This window comes from Mastacembelus armatus, chromosome 12 (assembly GCF_900324485.2).
Source record: "Mastacembelus armatus chromosome 12, fMasArm1.2, whole genome shotgun sequence".
NCBI classification, from domain to species: domain Eukaryota; kingdom Metazoa; phylum Chordata; class Actinopteri; order Synbranchiformes; family Mastacembelidae; genus Mastacembelus; species Mastacembelus armatus.
In genome coordinates this window covers 13630707-13656043 of record NC_046644.1, presented here as the reverse complement: position 1 = coordinate 13656043, position 25337 = coordinate 13630707, and the positions used below count along the sequence as shown (strand labels likewise).

At 38.1% G+C, this 25337-nt stretch overlaps 1 protein-coding gene across 1 annotated transcript in view; it reads left to right on the top strand.

Moving 5' to 3' along the window:
* astn2 (astrotactin 2) overlaps nt 1-25337 on the top strand; it is a 226584-nt gene that overhangs the window by 51285 nt on the left and 149962 nt on the right. The window contains exon 3 of the mRNA XM_026297778.1: nt 11840-12269. Coding sequence (XP_026153563.1) covers nt 11840-12269 — 430 coding nt within the window. The remainder of the gene's footprint in view (nt 1-11839; nt 12270-25337) is intronic.

The window sequence follows — 25337 nt, the reverse complement described above, 5'->3', positions numbered from 1 at the left end:
TCTGGTGCTGTTTCAAGGACTGTCACAGTGGCTTGGGTCCAGAGTGTTGTTGTTGAGGTGACTATAGTAGAGAGAAAAAAAAAAAGTTTCCAGATTTTGTAAATTATGTTATGCCATCCAAGTTACAGGAATACCTATGGAATCATGTGCCTTCACATATAGTACATCTTTTCACATGTATCCCTGCAAACACTGAGCAAAAAGCAGAATACATCCTGGACATTTTGCTCAGCTTTCACAGAGTTGACAGTATATACTGTACTCTACAACTATTAAGAGTATTCTAATACTGTCTGAGTGGTTCTTTTAACATTCATCCTTTCACATATCCATTTGGAGAACATTCCCAGGAACAAACATATACCAACACTCGTGCACCACATACAGTGCTGCTGTCCCTCTCTACACATACCATTGCAACAGAGCACTTGTTCAACTGGGCGCAAGCAGAGCAAATTAGTTCTCTTCAGACTTCCAGTTGAAATGCAAGGAAAACAGGCAGGAAATTATTTATAGTCTACCTTTGGAGAGACAAAACTCAGGTAAGAGTGGCTACATCCCCCCATCTTCATTTTTCCCTTCTGCCCCTGTGCTCACCTTCTGTGTCTTCTGTTGCCTGGGAAACAGTTACTGATGGAAACCAGCAGTTTAAGGGATAAAAGAAAAGTCTGGTGGTGAAGGGAGAGGATTATTGAATAACTGGGTTTATTCATGACTCTTAATGACTTCAATCTGCATGCATGTGTAGATGCTTGCTTGATATGATTGCATAATGCTGTTGTGTAGAAATGCTATGATCATGTATGCAGTTGATGTGAGATCAAATGTAGATTGTTTTACAAAGTACTTTACCAATGATTTTTAGGTTTACCACTTAAAACCATGGTATACTTAGTTTGTGTGTGTGGTTGGGTGAATTGCCATTAAAGTCTGCTCAATTATTAAGCAGAAGAGGAAAAGAAAACACAAAGCAATTTTTGGAAACTAAATTTGTGCATCATTAAACAGAAATGTCAGTAATATGGTCTCTGTAGATATATCTAATAGCAGCTACTTCAGACTTTAAAAGCATCAGCAAACTTTTGTTTCTGTACTCTCTGTAACCTCACATTTAAGCAAACTCTCAATCGGCCTGGTATTGCCCTGACCTGTTTATTATTATAGCCTTATAGAAATATATCTGTATCAAACCTAAACCGTTTTAAGATCGTCATTGTAATCCTGATATTAATCCTGTCTCATGCAGATGATTTTTATGTGCAAGTAAACTGCAACAGCAAATACATCTGATTTGAAACATTATTTTAACTAGATTGTATTTTATTTTATGCAGTGAGGATTTGTCATGAATTTACCGATATGGCAAATTCAAATAGGTTGATACTGAAAGAATCTATCATGACCCACCTGCACTTCCTATGCTAGGATTTTATTTTGCTACTTTTCCTTCTTCAATGTTTGCCCTACCATTCATTTGGCACAACGTCAACCTGGCTCATTACAACCTCCCGCCTAACGATAGGCAGAAAGCAGGCATCTTAAATGCATTTCACTACCCCACGCATTGACTGCTATTCTCTCGTGTCTACACTGAGGACATGACTTATCCATGCTTACCACTAAGACGAGGATCAAGTTTGATTGACAATTACCCCAGCTGGAGACATGCGTTCAGTGCAACATCAGAGACATGAGGAAAAAGCAGGATAAAATATCAGCAAATATTTACTATCTTATGTTTATGTTTAGAATTGGACCATATTTGCTGCATACTTTATTGAAGTAGCCTCTGTGAACTCCAAAGATTACTCCAGCAAGCTCCCCCAAAATACCTTCAGCTATCAGACAAGCACAATTTTTCTAATTTCCTCATCTGTTCTTATATTTCACTATTGATTCATCTCAATTCTTGCTGTTCTTTTAATCACCCCTTGAAGCACAGTGATTAAACTCTTGGGGAAATTTCCCATTAATGTATATTGGAACTACTTGTTTTCCCTCCCCTTAGTGCTAATGATAGCAGATGTGTTATGCTAGCAGCCATTAATGACTCAAGCAGCAATTGGGAACATCTGTGCTGTTTGAATTGGACTTGAAAGTGTTATTCAGACCTGCATCAATTAACATTTTCAATGCAGTTTCAATCCATCACGTATTTACACTGCAGGACTGTTTGTAATTCGTCTACCCTCTTCCCAGGCTTGACTGAAAAAGTGACACATTCATCATAGTCTTATGTATTAACCCCACAGTTAAAGCAAGGGTGATTGTAACCACCCTATTCTGTATACAGTGTAAAAATATATGGTGTTCTGGTCTCATCAAGTAAAGAGAGATTCCTATGATATGAGGAGGAGGAGAGACCAAGGATGGGGGCTTGTGTCGTGGAGATCAGGACACAGACCATCAGTGAGTTTTTGATTGCGTCTGGCATGAATGGACAAAGACTACATTCCCTTTCAGCTGCTGGCATGTGCTGACAGGTTTGCTCGCACAAGCTGTTGTGGTAACACTTGGCTGATGGCTGCAGATACAAATGCACTTCAAGGTAAATGACAGGGAATATAACAAGGGCTGAGCCCCCAGTTTCCTCTGATGGATCTCCTTGGGCGCAAGCATGCACTAGCACATAAAAACACCTATTATCACACACAGCGCTGTTGCATTCACATGGTGCTCTTTCCCTCATGCTGCTCTTTACAAATATGTCATTGTCCACACTCTGATGCCTGTATCTTTACAAAAGCAAAAATCTATTCTATATTCTTTAAATCCTCAGCCCTTCGTTTTTCTCAGTCAAAGTCACCCCAAGGGCCTCATTGTCCAGGCTCTCTTATTGCCTTGTTATCAACATCTGTAGCATTCCTGTATTAGTCCCATGTGACACCACTGAAAATATTGGAATTACCTTTCTAATCACATTTCTTTCCCTGAAATGTCAGTAAGGAGGACATGTGTGCTTACATTTGGCTTACACTGCCTCAATATGAATATATCATTTATCGCTTACAAAAGCAAATGAAAGAGTCATAATGTAGTGTAGGTGGGTGGGGTGGTGTTAGGATGTGGGGGCATTGCAGTCTCTTCTTCTCCAGCACTACTAATTTGCCACAGTAATGAGCAAGCAGTGGTGCATGGTCATCAGGCAATTATATTTAGTTACCATGCAAACAGTGAGCATCATGGGATGTCATTATGTAGAGAAATATACCCAAGCCCTATTACAATGGTGGGGAAAAAACAAATGGTAGGTATTATCCAAATGCAGACCCCTTTTCAGCATGTGCATGATTCTGAAATACAAAATGTTCTTCCTCATGGATAGTAAACCAGTGATTCACCTATTTTTCCCCTTCCCCATTTTCTCCTATTCAGTTGCTAATTTCTCCTATTTAGCTCTTTCTGCTGTTCATGAATCTCATTCAATTACTTCAAATAAAACTCCTAGAAGGGTTTTGTATAGTCTACTCTGTGTTGTGTTTGTAATAGGGAAAAAAAAAATCCGCCCAGTTCAAGGCTGTCACTTATATCAAAACATTTTGAAAAGATAACTGCTTTTATTCATGGGAAAGGCCAAAGCAAATTTGTGAACGATTCCACACTATTGGGTGGTATAATAGAAAATGTTACAATGAATGCCCATGTACATGTTAGTAAACAGTGTTGTTCTTCGCCATGGTACCCATAGCTGAATGAGACATAATGCAGAAGTGTTGTTTCCTCTATTACAGTGCAATTGAGCAATTTAATTGCAGTCACATTTACAGAATTCACTATTACTGTTAGTTTGCTGAGTATATTATAGTAAATTTCAAAGTATACCCTAGAGGAACTCTATGTTGTTGGAGTGTTTCAAATAATCAGTGCAAATTATTTTTGGTCAGGAACGTTCCTGACTAAAAAGAAATGGGCTGTAGGGTGTACCTTACAGTTGGCATCAATTTAAAACTAGGAACCAAGGAAAAGACATAATGTGCGGGGTGTTTTTAATGTGTTATACTTTTAAGACATTAAGTCACATGCTAAAAGGTATTCGCATATGTAGAAATCAAAAGTGCATGTAGTGTTGACATTTACAATAAAAGTTGGCTTCAGTAAAATATTCAGTTTTTCTCTGGCTTTTACAAATAGCAGTTGTTTAACACAAATCAGTAGTATTATAAGTCAGCAGATTAAGTTATTACTGTGTGTTTACTGTACATGCTGTTCAGCAGCATTATTGAAATGTACATCTTGGCGCAGATGGAAGTGCTTTGTCATCCTATTTTCAAATGGAATATTTAATTTTCACATAAGGATTTATTTTTAAAACTTGAGGTAATTGTTTTGTTGAGGTCTGCCCTTTGGCTGATGAACTTTGTGTTGTTGCATGTATAAACTGTTCAGATAATAGTGATGTTTCAAGAAGTTATTCAAAGCTATGGAAGAACTATTTGATGCATGACATTACTATATTTGGAACATAATATACTTTCTGTAAAGACAAATTTTTAAGGCAGTACCTTTTAAAGAATGACTTTGTTCTGCAAGTGTTGCATATGTATAAAGAACTCCCTCTGGATAACTGAGATGTCATTTATCTCTGTAATCTATGGTATGAATGCAGACTTCATCCTTCAGTGTAGGCTGCAAGCTTGGAGATCCTGAAGCAGACTTATTGTTAGGCTGGCTGAGAGAGGAAAGAGGTGGGTGTAAAGCATGGGCTAAAGCCAGAAAAACCCTGGCAGGAAGGTATTGGCTAGGCGGGAGGACCACACTAGCAAATCAGCCCTAATTTTGTGTTATAATTCAGAAGGCCAAGACTCAAGACAGCATTATCTGCCCTCAGATCTTTTCCCTGTGTGTGATAGAGCATCATGGCATGTAAAAGGGGAGGAGAGAGGGTGGAGTAATGAAAGGATAGGACTCAAGGTGATAGAAAAGGGGATGGGGAGAGGATGATGGAAATGTCTATTATTCCCATGGTGAAAGGGACAAAATGGAAAGGTCGACCTGGTACTTTCCAGTTAAGCTATGGGAGATTTTCATTCAGTTTTCAATCACAGTGTAATCAGATTTTATGATTAGGTATGGGCTTTTGGTCAGTGTAATTTCTCTAGTGATTTACATAGCATGCGCTATGGGCTTTTAAAGAATTTTTAGTTTCTTCAGAATAAGTTATTTCACTTCCATCCAAACACTTTACCTTAACAATTGAGGTATAACATTTTGCAGATGTGTTTTAAAACATGTCTGTTTAATATTACATTTAACAACTGAACGAGCCTGTATTAACACAAGCACATTGTGTACGCAAATCAACCAACACAGGTAATGTGCAGTATTGCTGTGGGAGGAAGCAATGATGCGTGTTCATAGATATTTTGTATCCAAACCAGCACTGACTCACTGAGTAAACGAATCAATTATTGAATGAATGAGTGAAATAGTCAGAAATGAACTATACAGTGATCAGTTCTACTTTAAAAAAGAAACAAACTAAAAAACACTCATCTAGAACTAATGGTAGCCTATATCAGGTATCTGAGACCAAACTAGTAGTATTTATTTCTCCATGAGCCCAGGTAATGGACAGTGTGGAAACATTAACCAGAGAGCTAAGTCCTGTCATTCACACTGTGTCCAGTTGGATAGAGAGAACAGAGAGCAGATGCTAGGGCACATGCCACTTTAACTTCCTGCTGAGAGAGAGTGGGATAGGAGTAACAGAAACACCACCGATATGTGGGGAGGTAGGAAAGAAGAGGGGGGGTTAACAAATAAAATATGGTGACAGGAAAAAAAAACTTGCAGAGAGGAGAGAATGTTGAAAGAATGTTGTTCTACCTTGATGATCTTTACCTGGCACACAGTGACAACAGGAAAGTAAAGTCATACACAGGCAACCCCTGTGTATGTGTGCATACCTGTGCCTGTGTGTGATTGTGCTAGGTATGTAATATTTTTTGTTGTTGTTGTTGTTTTTGGTAACACATGCACATTATCTGTTCTTTCATTTTTACTTGTTAGAATTCAGCATGTGCCTATTTCACAATGGCCTTTGCTTTAAAGAATACACTAAAGATAGCTGCAGTCCAGTCTTTCTTTGGAGTAGGAGGTGGATGATTACTGGGGTTTATTGAGCCACTGCCTCCACTGTGCACAGATGGTGGCTAAATCACAGAGCATGTGTTAGATATGTTGGCTCTGAGACATGTTGTTTCACTGTGTAAAAAGCTTATTAGAATCATAAGGGACTCATAGTTGTGCCAAAGTACATATAAAAGTCCAATTTTTCCACATCCTGAGGCTGTACTGGAGCTATTGAGCCAAGAGTGAGGAGTAGATCAATAAAAGTGATCCTCAAACTTCCTAGCTCTTAGTTTGGTGTGGTTTGGGGGTTGGATTGAATAGCACTTTCATCAATAAAGTGTATAAAATTTGTACATTTGCTTCTTTATAACCAATTCGCACTCAAGCACATAACACCTACTTTTTTACTGAGACATGTAAGAAGAAGAAAGAGAATTAGAAACATGGCAGCGTCAAGGACATCCTGTTGTAACATGATAAAGAAAGCTGTTGCTTATGCAACAATTAGATATTATGTGTTAATACAGTTTATTATATATAACTCATTTCATTGTGATTTCAGCTACTTTAGAGAAGTTTTGATTCAAATATGCTGGCCATCTTAGGCCTTTCTATGGAGTGGAGTTTGCATGGGCTCCACATGCCTGCATGGTTTCCTCCCACAGTCCAAAGACATGCAAGGTTAGGCTAACTAGCAACTCTAAATTGCCTTAAGGTGTGAATGTCAGCGTGAATGGCTGTCTCTCTTTATGTGTCAGCCTTGTGAAAGACTGGCAAGCTGTCCAGGGTGTACCCCGCCTCTCACCTGATGTCAGCGGGAATTGGTTACAGCCCATCTCAATGACCTTCAAAGGATAAGTGGGTATAGCTAATGGATGAGTTTTATTGTGTACACTAAACATGGATACTATTCCTCAGCACAATATACATTATGAATATATGCATTTTCATTATGCTTTGAAACAAAAAATACTTCTTTCTTTATGTAGGGAAATGATGGAATATTTGCCATTTCCTTTTAGTGGCAACTAAACCAGAATCATAAATTTTCATTACTACAGTATTTTTTTATACACACTGATAATTACAATTGTTTCTTTTATGGTCTTCATGCTGCTTACTTTAGTTTTGCATATGAAATGTCACCAAGCATCTTTGTAGATATCTGCAAATGAAGACTTTTTTTTTTTTTTTCCAATAAATGGGCCAAAGTGAGGTGACACATCTGAGAGATTCATGATGACAGTGCTATTTCTGTCCTCCACAGAAGAAACGCTATCAGAGTCACATGGATGTTGCTGACATTAGATGCAAGAGCGGAAATAAATATGCGGAAAGACAATCACAGCAAAACACACTCATGATGTTGTTAGATCTTTGCAAGATGTTGCAAACATATTTTGCAAGACAACCCAAAGAATGTCATGTTGTATTCATGGTTTAGGAAAAATATGTTGAAGGCTGAGCTAGAAAGTACATTGGAAATAGCTTATTCAAATAATCAAAGTTTGAGAATGTACACAACTGAGTAAGAGCTGAAATGAAAGAAAAAAGTTATCTTTGTCACTTTATATCTCTGTTTTAAAGGTTAACAAAACCCCACACCAACATGTTGCTACTCTGCTTCTTTCATTAACACACACTGGAGGCTGTCTACAATTAATCAGTGATTGAATATCTTTAATTCACATTCACCTCAATCAAGCTTAATGATCAGGTCTAATGAGGTTCTGCTTTGGGTTTCTTAACCTCTTGACTCCCTACTACTTAAAGTACTGACATTGACTATAACGGGCATCTTTGATGCCCATGTAAACTGTCATTGTTAAACAAGTGTAGCTATGTATGTGTTCATAATGACCCTGAAAATGGGAACCACTTACTGAAGCATTTTCTCAACTGTGCATGTAGGGATGTTTAGGTTACTTCTCCTTATTCTTGTGTGTTTGTAAGCTAATGTATAGTAACTTAACCTAAAAACGTTTTGTTATTTAAGTTTAGATCTTTTCTTTAAATTACAATTATATAAAATAATTCAAACTTCCAACTGCAATTGAGTATTGTCTTGTTAGTAAAACAGTGTCATATTAGGTGGTATTTGGCTGTTATTTAATCTTTAACAACATATTTAATCATTTCTTCATCTTCACCTGAATATGTGGATGAGGGATGTGTGGGTTAAAGTGAAGAATCCTACAGCTTCCTTTTTCTCCATGGCTCAATATCATGCTACTCCCATTTCACTATAACTTTAACTAACTTTTATTTGAACAAGTAAATTGTGTTTCTAAAACAGGAAAAACAAATGGTAAATTCTTTAAGGCATGTTAATTACACTGCACTTTTGTCTAAGCAGCCATATAAACACATCCAGCTCATTGCTTTCACATAGTGGTAGATTTTTTTTTTTTTAGCGTAATGGGTTTTCAGTGTGGGAGAAAATAGAATTACTTTAATGTATTATGTTTATATCCACTAATGCATGGTATTCTTTTTTTTTTTTTTCTTACCCAGCCCAAAACTGTTTCAGGAGGTTTTATTTTTATTCAGAGGTTTCTGAATTACAGAAACACTAGAATCCTGTAGTACTGTAAACTAGTAAACATGCCCCAGTGGCAGTATTGTTTAAACTTTAAATTTCTCTTTTTGTTCCTAACTTTCCCCACCATTTTCAGATAGATTCTGTGGTCTGACATTCAATCCAGATTATTTTGACTGTTCCTGGTTGTTATTGCTGTGAAAAATACAAATCAGCTGTTTTCTTTCTCCTTCTGTCATTGCCAGGTTAATAGTTGAATCTAAGGAATTTATTAATATGTCTGTAGAAGAAAGTGTAGAACTGTGTTCAATAATTTAGTGTTGATCAAAATCCTACATTCAGTCTGTAAAAGAATAAGGATGAGAAATGAGAACAGGTGAAAAGGTTGCCTGGAAGAGAAACATGAAAGGAAAGAGGCAACATGATCAACAGTGGAAGGGAAAAGGAGGAAAATGGAGGGTAGGAAATGAAAGATAAAAAGCAGGGACACCAGGAAATAGACAGGAAATGTAAGTGTGAGCTAATGGGAGAAGGGCGCAGAGAGAACAACAAAAGGCAAAAGGAAAGAATAATATGCAGAGTGATTCAGCAGGGAAATTGGGGCATTACTGATAAAAAAGGAATGCAAAGTAAGGAAAATAATCACAGACTGAAGTAAACCTATACTACAGAAAAGAGTGGAATTATGGGGCTTCCAGCCACTCTCCTCCCCATGAAGTCACTTAGGACTAAAGCAGCAGGGATTTGTAGGGTCTGAAGATGAACAGAAAACCAATTTTCCCTCATGGCTACATCTGCCACTGTGAATTTATATGGCTGTTATACTGAAGAGTGGAAGAAAGATGTGATCAAACGTGAAGGGGAATGGAGACCGAGTGATGCACAGTAACCAAGAGGGAGAGAGAAAGAGAACAAAAAGCGATGGGAAGTGCAGAGGAAAATATTGTATGACGATACAGGAAAGTAATTTTGAAAGAAATAAATTAGGAAGACAGAAAAAGTGCATGAAAGAAACTCTTGAGGGCACTGATGTGGCAGAGGTAGAGTTAAATAAGCTGACATTTGCTATGCAGTATGTCGCTTTATAGTTGGAGTGATTGCACTTTGCAAAGTTTTTACTGTCTGCACTAACTTTTCATGTGTACAATATCTGCGGGAATGAAATTTAAATGTTACCTGTGTAATGTACCAGTGACAATCAACTGATGTGTTAAAGCAGTGTTAAGACAAATGAAGACATCACTGAGCAACAGAAAAGATTTCTTGTGTTTTAGGCTGCTGAAAGGAAGAATAATATATGTTAACCTGTGATTTCAGCAGCTTATCCTTTTCCTTTGCAATTTTACATCAGCATTTTTCAGTGGCAGCGCAGAGCCATACAATGTCACTCCATTATCACTCTGTTGCTAAAATGAAACATAAGCCGTCATATGATTTTGCTATTCTTCAGGGGGAATTAATGTAGAAAGGCAGGCTGAGGGGAGTCTGCAGGACTGCATTTCTGCAAAGCTGCCATCCTACTGGAGATTAATGAACAAGTTCGTCCGTGGTACTCTCCGTGCCGCCTCTCCTCTCAGCATAGTTTGATTTATGGACACCCAGCAGTGCATGAGTTATAATTTGAAAGGGGTTTGTTTTTCCTCATGAAGATGGAATTTTAAATATTGTGATGAATGACCCCTCGTGGTTTTTATTTATTATTCTGTTGTGATTTAGTTTGGGGTGTGTATATATGTTCACTGTCTGTGCTCTTTTGACTGAAGTTTGTGCATGCATGTGTGTAATTTCATGAATGTTTGCTTGAAAAAGTGCAGATGCTGCATTTTCTGTTTGACATCATGAATATATGACCCTGTGTTGTCATGTCTTTCTGTATCGAATACTGTCTCACCTATTGGATGCCATTGTGAAAAATCAAAGAATAAGTCATGCTCTCCCTTTTTTCCGCCATTCTGTCTGTGCATATAGATTTATTTTATCATCCAGCTACAGCATTTATGGTGGGGTGTTTGATGTTTCGGTGATGGTGAGATATTGAATGAGCCATGGAGAAATGCAATACTCCATGGTAAATGTACAGGACCATAGTAAGTGCTTGAGGAAGAAAGATGGAGCAAAACACGCTAACAACCCTGATGCATTGGTATGTGTAACACTGAATACAGGAGCCCAGATCTAGCACTGCTAAAATGAATATCTGATTTTTTTTTTTTTTTTTTTACATGCATCAAAAATAATGATAATAATATACACTACAATTCACAAGTAAATATATTCAAATGCAAATAATTTCTTTAACCTTACTATTAAATCTCAAATTATTGTTGCAACTATGGTCATTTTTGAGGTTTTAGTATAGGACTGCATTATACCATATGTTGTTACTGGTATACTGTGATATATCTCTTGTACTTCTCCCTCTCTGTGTCTAAATACAGTATGCAGATGCTGACTACAGTGCAGAAAGTACCCAATCTGTTAAAATGCTGATTTTGAGCACTAAAAAATCTGTAATCTGCTATACAGCACTTTCATTGTGTGTGCATGTGTGAATGATTGTGTGTGTCCATATCCTTCCTACCTTCTAATTACTTGCTAATGTCATCATTGCTTCTGGGGTGCCCTAGGTTTCATTTTTGTTTTTGCTAAATAAGGCCACAAAAACTTTCAAAAACTTGATTCTCACCAGTATTTGCCTTATGCACAGGAGAAATAAGGTGTTTAAAATGAGCCTTTACTTTGAGGCAACTAAATCCATGTTCATAATACTGCAAAAAAATGTATTACATTATGCATAGACAAATTAGTATTCATGAAGCCCCTAGAAACTTTATATTTCTTGCAAATGCTTATGATTGTCATTCTTCTAGGATGGTGCCCTGAGTTCATGAGGTTGTAATCATTTTTTGTGCTTTTTTTTATGTTCAAATGATTTGGCCTTCTTATAACCTCGTTAGCTGCCTTGTGTTGCTTTGAGGACTCATACAGTGAAGTGTTGATAGCCAGACCTCTTTAATAGCTGGCAAATGGTTCTAATTGACATTCAGCCTAATGTAACTGGCACTGAAGCAAGGTTTGCAATTGTTATTGTTCTTTTTCCTGTTATGTGGTTTGCATTGTTGTGTAATATGTTCAATAGCAACATTTTAATTATCTGTGAATATCAGAGTTGTCATCCTTGTACTCTTGCTTCATATTCTCTCTACCCTTTCTCTTGGTTTTATCCAGGGCGGCCTCATTGCCCTTCTCCTCCTAATTCTGCTCTTCACCCTTGTTCTGTACACCCGTCACCGATGGTGCAAGCGCCGCCGCATTCCTCAGAAGAGTGCCAGTACGGAAGCCACACATGAGATCCATTACATTCCCTCTGTTCTGCTTGGACCACAGGGCCGTGACAGCTACCGAGGCTCTCGAACCACTCACCAACATGGCAGCTCTGTCATTGGTATGCCCATCCGTGAGACCCCTATTCTTGATGATTATGATTGTGATGAGGAAGACCCAGGTGGACACTCACTTAACTCCACACCCAATCAGCTCCACAACAAGTTGACTGATGGGAGAGTCCAGGAGGACCATGGTGTTAACATTGGTATTGGAGGACACGCAGACATCATGTGCAAGGAAGATGAACTAAAGCATAATTTTGAAAAACGAGGTAAGTTTGTCTTCTAAATACATTTCCCTTGAAAACTAGTTAAGTATGCTGTATGATGTATACAGCATATAGTGGGGATTAATTACACAATATAAGATTGATAGCATGATGTTGGTTATGTCACTATCATGAAACTGTGATCAGCATAAAGAAAACAATGTGAGTTGTCACAGAAAATCTGTTGCACTCAGTGGTAGTTGTCCTGTTTTTGCCAGCATTATTTGTACATCCGTGAAGCCTCTCGGTGCCAGCTCCCCAGATGGCCCAGCCTGGACAGTTCACTCTGGCTGTGGCTAGTCAGCCTACCCATGTTCTTGACAGCACAGCCTGTAGTGCTAACATTTTGTCAAAAATAAGCAGTTTTGTAAGACTTGTCATAACTTGACACTAGTAATGGTAAGATTCCTGACATCAACTATCTTATTTCTAAAATCACGCTTTTTACCACGGGTACTTCACAGTTGGCATAGCCATTGACTATATTTGAAGTGGTAATGCCATTAGTAAAAAAAAAAAAAAAAACTGTAGAAGTATTTCTTGATATCATATCCTGTTGAACCCAGAGTACGCCTCTGCAAAGTTGGACTTCAATAATTTAAGGGTGCTGACTGAGTTGGAGGGTGCCCTGGTTATTCATGCTGCACTGAATTATGCATGAAGTTTGTGGAAAAGCCCTCTTGCTTCAATAGTATTTATCGCTCTACATGATTATTTAGTCAAGCTGTTTGCAATTGACTGTATATCTTACTTATTGAAAGTAGGCTGAAAACAGGATTTTTGTTTAAAGTTAACCTTATTCCATTTTGTCTCCAGAACACTACTGATCCATGTTTTCAGATAATAATAGAAGTTAGGGTTATTTATTTGCAGCTCCACAGCAGGGGTAACTGAGTATAGTCGATGTTTGATTTAATCAATGTTAACCAGTAGAGGATGCATGATAAAAACTGATGAAGTGGTAATGATGGGTTTGTTATTAAACAGACCCGTAGTTACATACAGTTTTAATGATTCTGAAAATTAAACTCTCATTTGAAGCATGCTAAAAGCTTAACACTTAAATACACTAGAATCATCCTAGAGCATCACCCTCATTTCTCTCACACTGTCAGTGTGAAGTCCCTGGAATTGGACATTCAAAAACTCAAACAAATTCACTACATGAACAGTTCGTGTGTAATCACTGCAGTGCATTCAGTGACAAACCTTATTCCCAATTGGCCTTAATGTGTGTATAGTAACTGATCCCATGGGCGTATGCTGACCTTCTAATTCACAATTCATTTAAAGCAAACAATGCTCTTGCATTTAAAATCCCTCAATCCTCAAATGTTGAAACATTTTGTTTGAATTGAAGTAGTCTGTTTAAATGGAAACAGAATGTGGTGCAACACGGTGAAGGAAAAGAATTTCATTTCTAAGTGGAAAGAGAAAATGTTTGGGGTAACCAGAGGAGGTAATAGACAGGTGACAGGTCTTACTGTATTAGCATGTCTTAATTCCAAGATATGCTAATAGGAGATAGCTACTAATAATCTAAGTTGGCTTTTTTTCCCTCTTTTGTGCAGCAGGTAGTAACATAGGAGGTCACAGTAGAAATGGCAGAGGGTAAAGAGGAAAGACTTTAGTTCCATCTGTATCAGAGCAGCCTAAAGCAGGCATTGAAAAACAATGCTGAAATTGCAGCCCGCTTACTAAATAGCTGTATATTAAGTGGTTTAGGTGACACAGGAAGTACACTGGTTAGCTTTACATGTGATTAGCTTGCTAATTGTGTGCAGGTTAAAAAGGTGATGGTTCTGGGATGCTGAAGCACATTGTTGGGCATTCATTTTGACACCGTTTAACTTTAGTTGGTGAAATAGGGACATAGTTCATTAATAGGAGTTGCTAAGTAGTAGCTATTGGTTAGATTAGTGGTATTATGCTGTGCTCCAGGCAGTTTGGAACTCTCAGTTTTTCAACCTCCAACTTGAAACGTATGATGAAAAAGCTCTGATTGGAGTTTCTTCTGGGAAAACTCAGGCCAATACACCACCTTTGTAGAGAAGCACATGCTTTGATATGACTCAATCTGGCAGCATCCTCAGAAGCTCAAATGGTCCTAGATGAAGACTCACAAAATGAAGATTTATTACTATTATTGTGTATAATATTCTACTAAATTGATGTAACATATGTGTGGCAGCTTTTTTACTTTTGTTGTCTAAATTTTGTTGATGTATATAAACTCTGCTGATGTTACAAAGATTCATATGCTGCCTGCCAAACATAATGAGACATAATGAAAGATGCAGTTAGTCATAATAGTTTGTATTCAGCACTGTTAGTCATAGGGGCAAGACATGTCTGATCTCCAGCATGCATCGAATGCAGCATTAGATGAAGTTTCCTAACAAGACAGTTGGGCCAGCCACTGTATCTTAACCTGAACAAATGCAATGGAGACATAAGACATGTCATGCCAAGTGTTTGCTCCTTGGTTGCGTGAGAGTAGGATTCTTCAAAGGTGCACAAGGTGTGTTAATTATGGGATTTAACTGGAAGCTACTAATAGTACTGAAGCTGGACCTGAAGTAAAAAGCAGAAGTATGTTAGCTCAGTTTAGTAATACTTTGGGTCAGTGCTAGAGAATGGTGTCGCCTGTCATGGGGCCCAGCAGGTTTATGATGGCACAGCCTGATACCCACTGCGGGTCCCAATTATAGGTCAAAACACTAATTTAACATAAATACTAGGCTTCCATACTTCCAAAGGAATACTCACCCAACTTTAGGTACCTTTAACTGTGAATTAATAATCTTTGAACAGTTTTTATATGTTTATATATATCTACATATATATATGTGTGTGTGTGTGTGTGTTTGAAAATGATCAGATTGTGATGAATTCTTTTTTAAAATACAGTTTTTTACACAATCTTCTATCTCCTGCCTTAAAAATGTGGCATTTTCCAAGAGATAGCATACAATCCATTACATTTAATACCTCTGCCTCCCCATCTGTACTCTGCATAAAGCTGTGCCATTTGAATACAGGGGCAATTAACTCCTGTCCCACCTGTCCTATGCAGCTTGGCGCATCCCAAAAGTCTCCAAATACCAGTCATCCTTTATCTGTCTGTCCTTGCTGACAGATAACCCCATTCAACTAAACTCAGTAGTATTATCCCTAGGGATTATTGCTATGCCTCACAGGGTTGTGCATGGCATTGGCTTTTGTTACACAGACAACCAAACAAATAGAGGCCTGTGAATTTCATTATTCAGCAGGGTTCCCATGGCTTTGGGAGTGCAGTGGGCAGCATGGACAGTGTCTATCAGGTGCAGAAAAACCTTAGCAGCATACTGAAAATCATGTTCTTTGACAAGTGATTAGGGACCAGCTGTCATAACCAGACTGCTATTATCACACATATACTGCTTCCTCTCAGTTTACAGTGTGCAGCAGCAAGCTGCACCATCCACTCTTAACCTACATGTGCAGCCGATTGTGTTAGCAGAGCAAATCTCACATAACATGCTTGAAATCATATGGTTCAGAAATACAGCTCTATGATACAGGCACATGTACTCAAACTCTTTGTAGGGGTCATGGGGCCTTTATACAGTCGTCCGGGAAATTACTGTAGCTATATAGACTTGTGCAACTACAACTGCATCATACTTATTCAAACATTACACACAGAAATCTGTAACATTGCCCTAGATAATTAAAAATGATTCTGCTGTTAAGAAGCTGTTGCTTCACTTATTAGGCCCATTCTTTTGGCCATACACTGTTAATGTTTCTTCTTAGCATCATTATGTGCAATAATCTCTTCCATCCTTCTGTTTGCATTGCTGAAGCTTTAAAGGTTGTTTTTTACCATTAAGGACCAATTTAGGTTTAAAAATACCTGCAGTGTTAAATTAGGGTCTTCCAAAGTCATTTTAGGTAGGAAAATATTGAACATGGAATATGGAGAGTTCAAATAGCCACACTGAATAATTTAATCATTGAGTTTTTTTATTTCTTTTTGTCCTGCAGTTATAAAATAGCTTGAAAATAAGATGCTTTTTTGCGGACTTTGAGAAATTTATCATTGCTTTTATCATGCCAGTTTTCAGTTTTACAACACACACAATTGATGAGAGTATATTGCTGTTGCTTCAACTTGCCAGCTACCTTTTTTAGCTACTGTACCTGCATTTTAGCTATCTTTAACCACAGTAAATAACACAATGATCTATAGTGAATTTACTTACTCACTTACAAGTTGTCTTCTATCCTGTTTATAGTGTCATTGGTTGTTTTACTTTGGTATGATGGATCTCTGATGCATTACTACCTGAGCACTGAAAGATCAAGATGACAAGTTTGGCCATGCAAATGTGTATTTACAAGCTTATTTGCTTCAAAGTTGTTTTTTTCATAATCAATAACTATTAATTATAACACTGTATGGTTTTGTAATTATATTACAAAGCAAAGACCAAATTGTTGGCAAGCTTTTATGTACATTGCTTTTTTTTTTGTGGAGCAGCTGCAGGGACTTGCACTAATGACAGAAGGTGATATACTCTTAATGCTGCAAATGCATTGTTCTGGTTGGTCAACGACATCCTCCCTCTGGGATGAAATGGTCTTATGCTTCTTGTTCAATCTGTCTGTCTGGAGGATAAAAGGCAAAAGAGGCTGTTTTGTGGTTCATTACTGTCAACTGTAAGAGCCTGCATAATTTCACTTGGCCATTCTTTCATTGGGTCTTGGCTGCACCAAATGTAGATACGTTTAGATTTAGTTCATTTATTTTTTTATTATATATTCTCTTAGTAATTTGTTTCATTTAGAGACCAAACAATTTGTTAGATTTATAACCTCTATAATAAAATCTCCACAATATGCAGTCTGTACTGAAAATAACGGTGGTTTGTTTCAGAGAATATTATTTCCTTGTAGCAAAGCCAAACATATTTTCAAGTCCATAGAGCTGAACAGGTTGACCTAACACACACCATTGCTCTGCCAACATAGCGCCAAAGGTATCTAGCCTGTGGCAATTGAACCAGTCTTCTCAATAATAACAAGCAATCCATCTAATTCTCATGTGGCATAAATGTCATTAGCCTGTCTAATACACACCCTTAGTTGCATTTTGTTGTCCGAGTTCATCCATGACTACCGACAATAGTGCATTTTTTTCTGCTGACATTGCTGTTTCTCACTTATTTATAAAAAGCAATAGCAAACACAGCAAAATTGAAGGTCACATTAACCTCTGATTGAATGTGCTACTAAATGAAAAAAGTCCACTGAAAGCTCTTTGTGTTAACCTAGGATAGTTCCTTGTGCTGTAAACAGAAGGTCACCGCAGCGTGTTGCATATTTAATCGCGTTACGAACAATTACTTGTAGATTACAATGGCTTCCGGAATGCTAATGTGTTAATATAAGGCAAGCTGCTTCAGTATGTCATCACATTCTGTGAGAGTAAATATAAAGCTGGCATTTATATGTTGGTTTTATTATCTAAACGGTCATTGGTTTTAGTTTCAAATGATATTAGCTTTTTTCCTGAACAGATTTAACTGTTGAGTTAAATGAACTGATTAAACAAATGAACAGAAATGGTTACATCATGGTGATTGTTCTTTTGAAAGGACCAGTGTTGTTATCAATAAAAAGAAATCTATGTAGCTAATGAAAAAAGCTTGGACAAAAAAACAAAAACATTTCTGCCCTAGTTAAGCATTTGAATATTTGAAAAGACTTTGCGCTTATTCTTCTCACTGAAATGTTGTCTGTAAAAACAGATGAATGCAATTACTGGGTATTTAGTTTATATTGTAAACAACGATAAAGCCCTGGGCATCACATGTAACCTGCTGAGAATCATTTCAAAGATACTTAAATTTTACAACTTAGATGTAGTAAATGTATAACTAAATAATGCTTCAAAATAGAAAAAAAGAGAGACATGCAGTTTGACAAAGATCCACAGTGGACTTTTAAATTTCCTCCTCCCTGTAGAGGCACTCCTCACAATCAGAAAAACAAGCACATCCCTCCTCACTCATAGAACTGGCTTATAGTAAATCTGCATCTTTTTTCTCATATTTATATGTCTAAAGCACAAGGGAGAGAACAGTTGGACAAACAAACAGCAAAACAACTAACTAGAAATAATTTAGCCGTTTGGTAGTGATTCATATTTATTTCTATCTGAGACCTCTGTCAGGGCCTTTTGGAGACAGGCATGAGTTGTCTGCAGGGACCTAGTTTTTTTTTTTCCTTACTGTGGCAAAGCCTTGACCAAAAAATGTCAAACTATTTTCGATTTACAGTGGTAATCATATTTACAGTGTGTGCCTAAAATCCCTCATTATGAGAGGTTTACTCACAAGAGGAATTGAGAGTCATCCATAAAAAGTATTGTCTCATCATCCACTGTCATTACCAAGCCTATCAAGTGTTTGTTGAGTTCTAATTGAACTCAAGACTGAAGAGTAATATTCTAGTGTCAAGCTTTAGATCGCTAATGTGACATCATTGATGAAAAATAGCTGCCAGCTTGGCACACTCAAGCTAACTCAGGGTAAGGTTTTGATTAATACTGAATCAGGCTTGTCATCCTTTCTCATGATAAATAGATGAGAGTTAATTAGAAAGGCTTCCCATTCTTCCTATTGCACTATCCACAGAAAGTCATAAAGCTGCATTGCATGTTGTCAATAAGGGCAATTAAGTAAGATGAATAAGATGATTTAAGGATACACATGCACAGCATATGTATGGGTGTGTTTAATTATCAATGCATGACCAAAATGCCAAAACAGAGCATGTATAACAGGCACTATGTTAAAAGATTGACTAAGGCAAATACATTTTAAGCAGTAGATTGTACATTTCTAGACTTCCTTGCCCACTTCAGTGTGAAAACAGCTGTTGTCAGTTTCATCAATCATAGCTCCTGCAATCTTTAGTGCAGTGTGTTAGTCAGGAAGTACTAAAGGGGGACAAAACAAGCAAACCATCAATGTACAGTGCAGCAAGTGATTAGATAATTTAGTGCAGAATAAAATATGAGGAAAAAGAAGCAGTAGCCAGTAAGAGCAGGTATAGTAAATCATTGAAAAATGAAGCTTTTGTAATCTAATCCAGCACAAGTCCTTTGTGTAAAGCATGCTGACAAAAAAACAAGACATGCCTGTAGAAATGGCCTTGTAAGTACCCAGGCCACGCCAGATCAATATATGTGGGTCGATTGCATGCCAACAATCTTTATGAGGCTATTTTGAAATGTGGTTTGGGATACTCACCCACGTGTAATGGTCAATATATCCCTCAATGTTTCTGTGCTCTCAGTGTTTCAAAGACTCTGAGTTCATTAAAGTTATTATGCTACTTATTTAAACTGATCACATAGACAGTGTCTTTGAAAGTTTTAATGTAGTTACTTTAGGGAGGGAAACAGAAAAAAGCAAAAGGAGTAAAGCAATAAAACATCTAAGAACAATAAATTAATGGCAACCACGACTTCATGGTTGGAGCTGCAAATAATGGGTATTGTTTGTGCGATTATAACTTTAACAGAAAAATTTGGACCAAACAGTTTGTACACAAAGCAACAATCCACTAGTCCATGAATGACTTTACAACAGATCAGGTTATCGCATCATAAATCTACATGACTGTCAAACACACTTCTAATTCATAAATGAAACAGTCTTAAAGGTTTGAGCAAGAGTGCCTTACTGATGTTTTACCTGTCTTGACACACTTCAACTTCAGAAGACACCCACTCTTGAGAAGAAGTTCAGTTGAAATTAAATACTACTTTTCCCTTTATGTTGTGTGTGAAACATGGGCATCTGTGTGTGAGACACAATTTAAATTACTAACCATCTGTTTTTTGGGGAGGGAATTCACTATTGCTGCTGCTCTCCTTAGCCTGCATTTGGTCAATATTCAATTGTAGGAAAAATACTGTTGCTTAGAGTGTAGATTGTTTCTGGGCATGATGAATTATCTCAGGGTGTGATAAATTGGCACCCTATCATAATTATATTTGCATAATGTCTTTTCTGCTTCATTTATGCTCCTGCATGTGCCGGAAATTTCCCAATAACACTGTAGCAAGTGCTGGAAATATTTCTTAATGTTTATGGTTGTCTTTGGAATCTGTCAAAAGTTTAACATAGTTTTGCCATTACGACGTTCTTCAGTGTCTCACGGTGCAATCACTGTATAAAACTTAGATTTGTCACAAAGTCTCGTTAGTAATCAAAAAGGAAAATCAGTCACACAGCAATTAAAAACATATCCAGAACTAATTATAATGTAACATGTAGGGAGTTCATAAAGAACACATGGCATTTTCAAACTGAAAGTGCCAAATATTCTACTTTAATTTTAATCCTTCATCCTAGATGAAGATGCTGTACAATTCCAGTGACAGCTTATCAAAAAAGACTGATTTTGATGATACTGTTTGTGCAATCCAATGTGCATTTGGAAATTCTGGTGAAAATAGTATACCTGGGATGTATATTCCCCTCTAACAGTACAGCAGGTTGCAGTCTTTACATGTGATATCACAAAGTAAGAGAAATCAATGAATGTCTCTGAAAAAGGTCCACGAGGCAGAAAGGAGGAAGATACCATTCAAGGTGATATGTTGACTACAGTCACTTTGCCTGAGCTGTTTAAAGCTTTATGCAGCTGCAAGACAGAAAACAGGAATGACGGATTTGACTTGAATCACTACCCAGCTAAGTACAGTGGGTACGGAAAGTATTCAGACCCCTTTAAATTTTTCACTCTTTGTGTCATTGCAGCCATTTGCCAAAATCAAAAAAGTTCATTTTATTTCTCATTAATGTACACTCAGCACCCCATCTTGACAGAAAAAAACAGAAATGTAGAAATTTTTGCAAATTTATTAAAAAAGAAAAACTGAAATATCACATGGTCATAAGTATTCAGACCCTGTGCTCAGTATTGAGTAGAAGCACCCTTTTGAGCTAGTACAGCCATGAGTCTTCTTGGGAATGATGCAACAAGTTTTTCACACCTGGATTTGGGGATCCTCTACCATTCTTCCTTGCAGATCCTCTCCAGTTCTGTCAGGTTGGATGGTGAACGTTGGTGGACAGCCATTTTCAGGTCTCTTCAGAGATGCTCAATTGGGTTTAGGTCAGGGCTCTGGCTGGGCCAGTCAAGAACGGTCACAGAGTTGTTCCGAAGCCACTCCTTTGTTATTTTAGCTGTGTGCTTAGGGTCATTGTCCTGTTGAAAGGTGAATCTTCGGCCCAGTCTGAGGTCCTGAGCACTCTGGAAGAGGTTTTCTTCCAGGATATCTCTGTACTTGGCCACATTCATCTTTCCTTCAATTGCAACCAGTCGTCCTGTCCCTGCAGCTGAAAAACACCCCCACAACATGATGCTCCCACCACCATGTTTCACTGTAGGGATTGTATTGGGCAGGTGATGAGCAGTGCTTGGTTTTCTCCACACATACCGCTTAGAATTAACGTCAAAAAGTTCAATCTTGGTCTCATCAGACCAGAGAATCTTATTTCTCATGGTCTGGGAGTCTTTCATGTGTTTTTTGGCAAACTCTGTGCGGGCTTTCATGTGTCTTGCACTGAGGAGAGGCTTCCGTCTGCCCCGACTGGTGGAGGGCTGCAGTGATAGTTGACTTTGTGGAACTTTCTCCCATCTCCCTACTGCATCTCTGGAGCTCAGCCACAGTGATCTTTGGGTTCTTCTTTACCTCTCTCACCAAGGCTCTTCTCCCACAATTGCTCAGTTTGGCTGGACGGCCAGGTCTAGGAAGAGTTCTGGTCGTCCCAAACCTTTTCCATTTGAGGATTATGGAGGCCACTGTGCTCTTAGGAACCTTGAGTGCTGCAGAAATTCTTTTGTAACCTTGGCCAGATCTGTGCCTTGCCACAATTCTGTCTCTGAGCTCCTTGGGTAGTTCCTTCCATCTCATGATTCTCATTTGCTCTGACATGCACTGTGAGCTGTAAGGTCTTATATAGACAGGTGTGTGCCTTTCCTAATCAAGTCCAATCAGTGTAATTAAACACAGCAGGACTCCAATGAAGGAGCAGAACCATCTCAAGGAGGATCAGAAGAAATGGACAGCATGTGAGTTAAATATGAGTGTCACTGCAAAGGGTCTGAATACTTATGACCATGTGATATTTCAGTTTTTCTTTTTTAATAAATTTGCAAAAATTTCTACATTTCTGTTTTTTTTCTGTCAAGATGGGGTGCTGAGTGTACATTAATGAGAAATAAAATGAACTTTTTTGATTTTGGCAAATGACTGCAATGACACAAAGAGTGAAAAATTTAAAGGGGTCTGAATACTTTCCGTACCCACTGTATATGGGAGCCTCGCCTTTGAGATAGATAACACCTAAGCAATTACAGTAGTTGGAGACATGCTCAGGGGTCTCAGTCAAATCTAGACAGAATATTCTTACTGACCAGAGCTACATTTTTATGACTTGTACACACTCAAAAGCACCTAGGGATCTAAAGAGAAAACTGCTTCTCACCACTCACCACATACTGATAGACTGGAAGAGTGCAACACTGAACAAATTTGCTTCAGAAAGAGGACATAAATAGAAAAATCTCTTTCCTTTTTTGTTGTTGCATACCAAGGGGTTCCCTAGAGTTCAGCTTGGTTTTTACCACGTGGGTTGGGCCTATTAGGCCAGCAGCCCCTTGGATGACATATGAAATGTGTGAGGAGGATGACTTCACTGTGATTGTTTTCATACTGCTTCAAGACTCACCACAAATTTGAAAACAATCTCCTTGGTACCAATTAAGAATAAGCAGTTCATGAAAGCTACCACCATTAACCAGATATTCAAAATGATTGACCCTTTTTCCAAAGAAATAGGAGGGGTGTCTTTCTAAATCTATACATTTAAGAGCTTCAACAGTCACTCAAAATTCTTAGCACTATGCTTGAGAAATAACACCCAGTTTTTGACAGATTGTAGATTTGTTTTGATTCCAAACAGCTTGAGTTTTTTTTTTTTTTTTTTTTTTTTCTGCCTCGTACTTTAAGGTGACACATGAAACATGAACCTCCCCATGAAGCATTGCTGACTATGCTTTTTCCCTGTTTCGAGTCTCATCTTAGAAAACATGGCCTATCATGCATCTTGAGAAGGATTGATTTAAAGGGTGTCACTGTGAACTATTTAGTTTTTTAGTTTCGATCTGCCTTTCTTTGTGTTTCTCAGCATAGCACAAATACAGTGGGTACAGAAAGTATTCAGACCCCTTTAAATTTTTCACTCTTTGTGTCATTGCAGCCATTTGCCAAAATCAAAAAAGTTCATCTTATTTCTCATTAATGTACACTCAGCACCCCATCTTGACAGAAAAAAACAGAAATGTAGAAATTTTTGTAAATTTATTAAAAAAGAAAAACTGAAATATCACATGGTCATAAGTATTCAGACCCTGTGCTCAGTATTGAGTAGAAGCACCCTTTTGAGCTAGTACAGCCATGAGTCTTCTTGGGAATGATGCAACAAGTTTTTCACACCTGGATTTGGGGATCCTCTGCCATTCTTCCTTGCAGATCCTCTCCAGTTCTGTCAGGTTGGATGGTGAACGTTGGTGGACAGCCATTTTCAGGTCTCTCCAGAGATGCTCAATTGGGTTTAGGTCAGGGCTCTGGCTGGGCCAGTCAAGAACGGTCACGGAGTTGTTCCGAAGCCACTCCTTTGTTATTTTAGCTGTGTGCTTAGGGTCATTGTCCTGTTGAAAGGTGAACCTTCGGCCCAGTCTGAGGTCCTGAGCACTCTGGAAGAGGTTTTCTACCAGGATATCTCTGTACTTGGCCGCATTCATCTTTCCTTCAATTGCAACCAGTCGTCCTGTCTCTGCAGCTGAAAAACACCCCCACAACATGATGCTCCCACCATCATGTTTCACTGTAGGGATTGTATTGGGCAGGTGATGAGCAGTGCCTGGTTTTCTCCACACATACCGCTTAGAATTAACGCCAAAAAGTTCAATCTTGGTCTCATCAGACCAGAGAATCTTATTTCTCATAGTCTGGAAGTCCTTCATGTGTTTTTTGGCAAACTCTATGCAGGCTTTCATGTGTCTTGCACTGAGGAGAGGCTTCCGTCGGGCCACTCTGCCATAAAGCCTGAACTGGTGGAGGGCTGCAGTGATAGTTGACTTTGTGGAACTTTCTCCCATCTCCCTACTGCATCTCTGGAGCTCAGCCACAGTGATGTTTGGATTCTTCTTTACCTCTCTCACCAAGGCTCTTCTATCACGATTGCTCAGTTTGGCTGGACGGGCAGGTCTAGGAAGAGTTCTGGTACTTTTTCCATTGAGGATTATGGAGGCCACTGTGCTCTTAGGAACCTTGAGTGCTGCAGAAATTCTTTTGTAACCTTGGCCAGATCTGTGTCTTGCCACAATTCTGTCTATGAGCTCTTGGGCAGTTCCTTCGACCTCACGATTCTCATTTGCTCTGACATGCACTGTGAGCTGTAAGGTCTTATATAGACAGGCGTGTGCCTTTCCTAATCAAGTCCAATCAGTTTAATTAAACACAGCTGGACTCCAATGAAGGAGCAGAACCATCTCAAGGAGGATCAGAAGAAATGGACAGCATGTGAGTTAAATATGAGTGTCACTACACAGGGTCTGAATACTTAGGACCATGTGATATTTTAGTTTTTCTTTTTTAATAAATTTGCAAAAATTTCTACTTTTCTGTTTTTTTCTGTCAAGATGGGGTGCTGAGTGTACATTAATGAGAAATAAAATGAACTTTTTTGATTTTGGCAAATGGCAGCAATGACACAAAGAGTGAAAAATTTAAAGGGGTCTGAATACTTTCCGTACCCACTGTATATGCATATATAAGGCATAGTGTCTTTGCATCCATTTGATTTTGCATGCGATCATGACTCCCTGAACCTTTTAATATTGCATTAATAAAATAAAAAAAGCACTGACAAATAAAAAGCCTCCTCACATACAGATTTAATGAATCATTCCTTGTGCAATCATTGCTTGTGCATGACA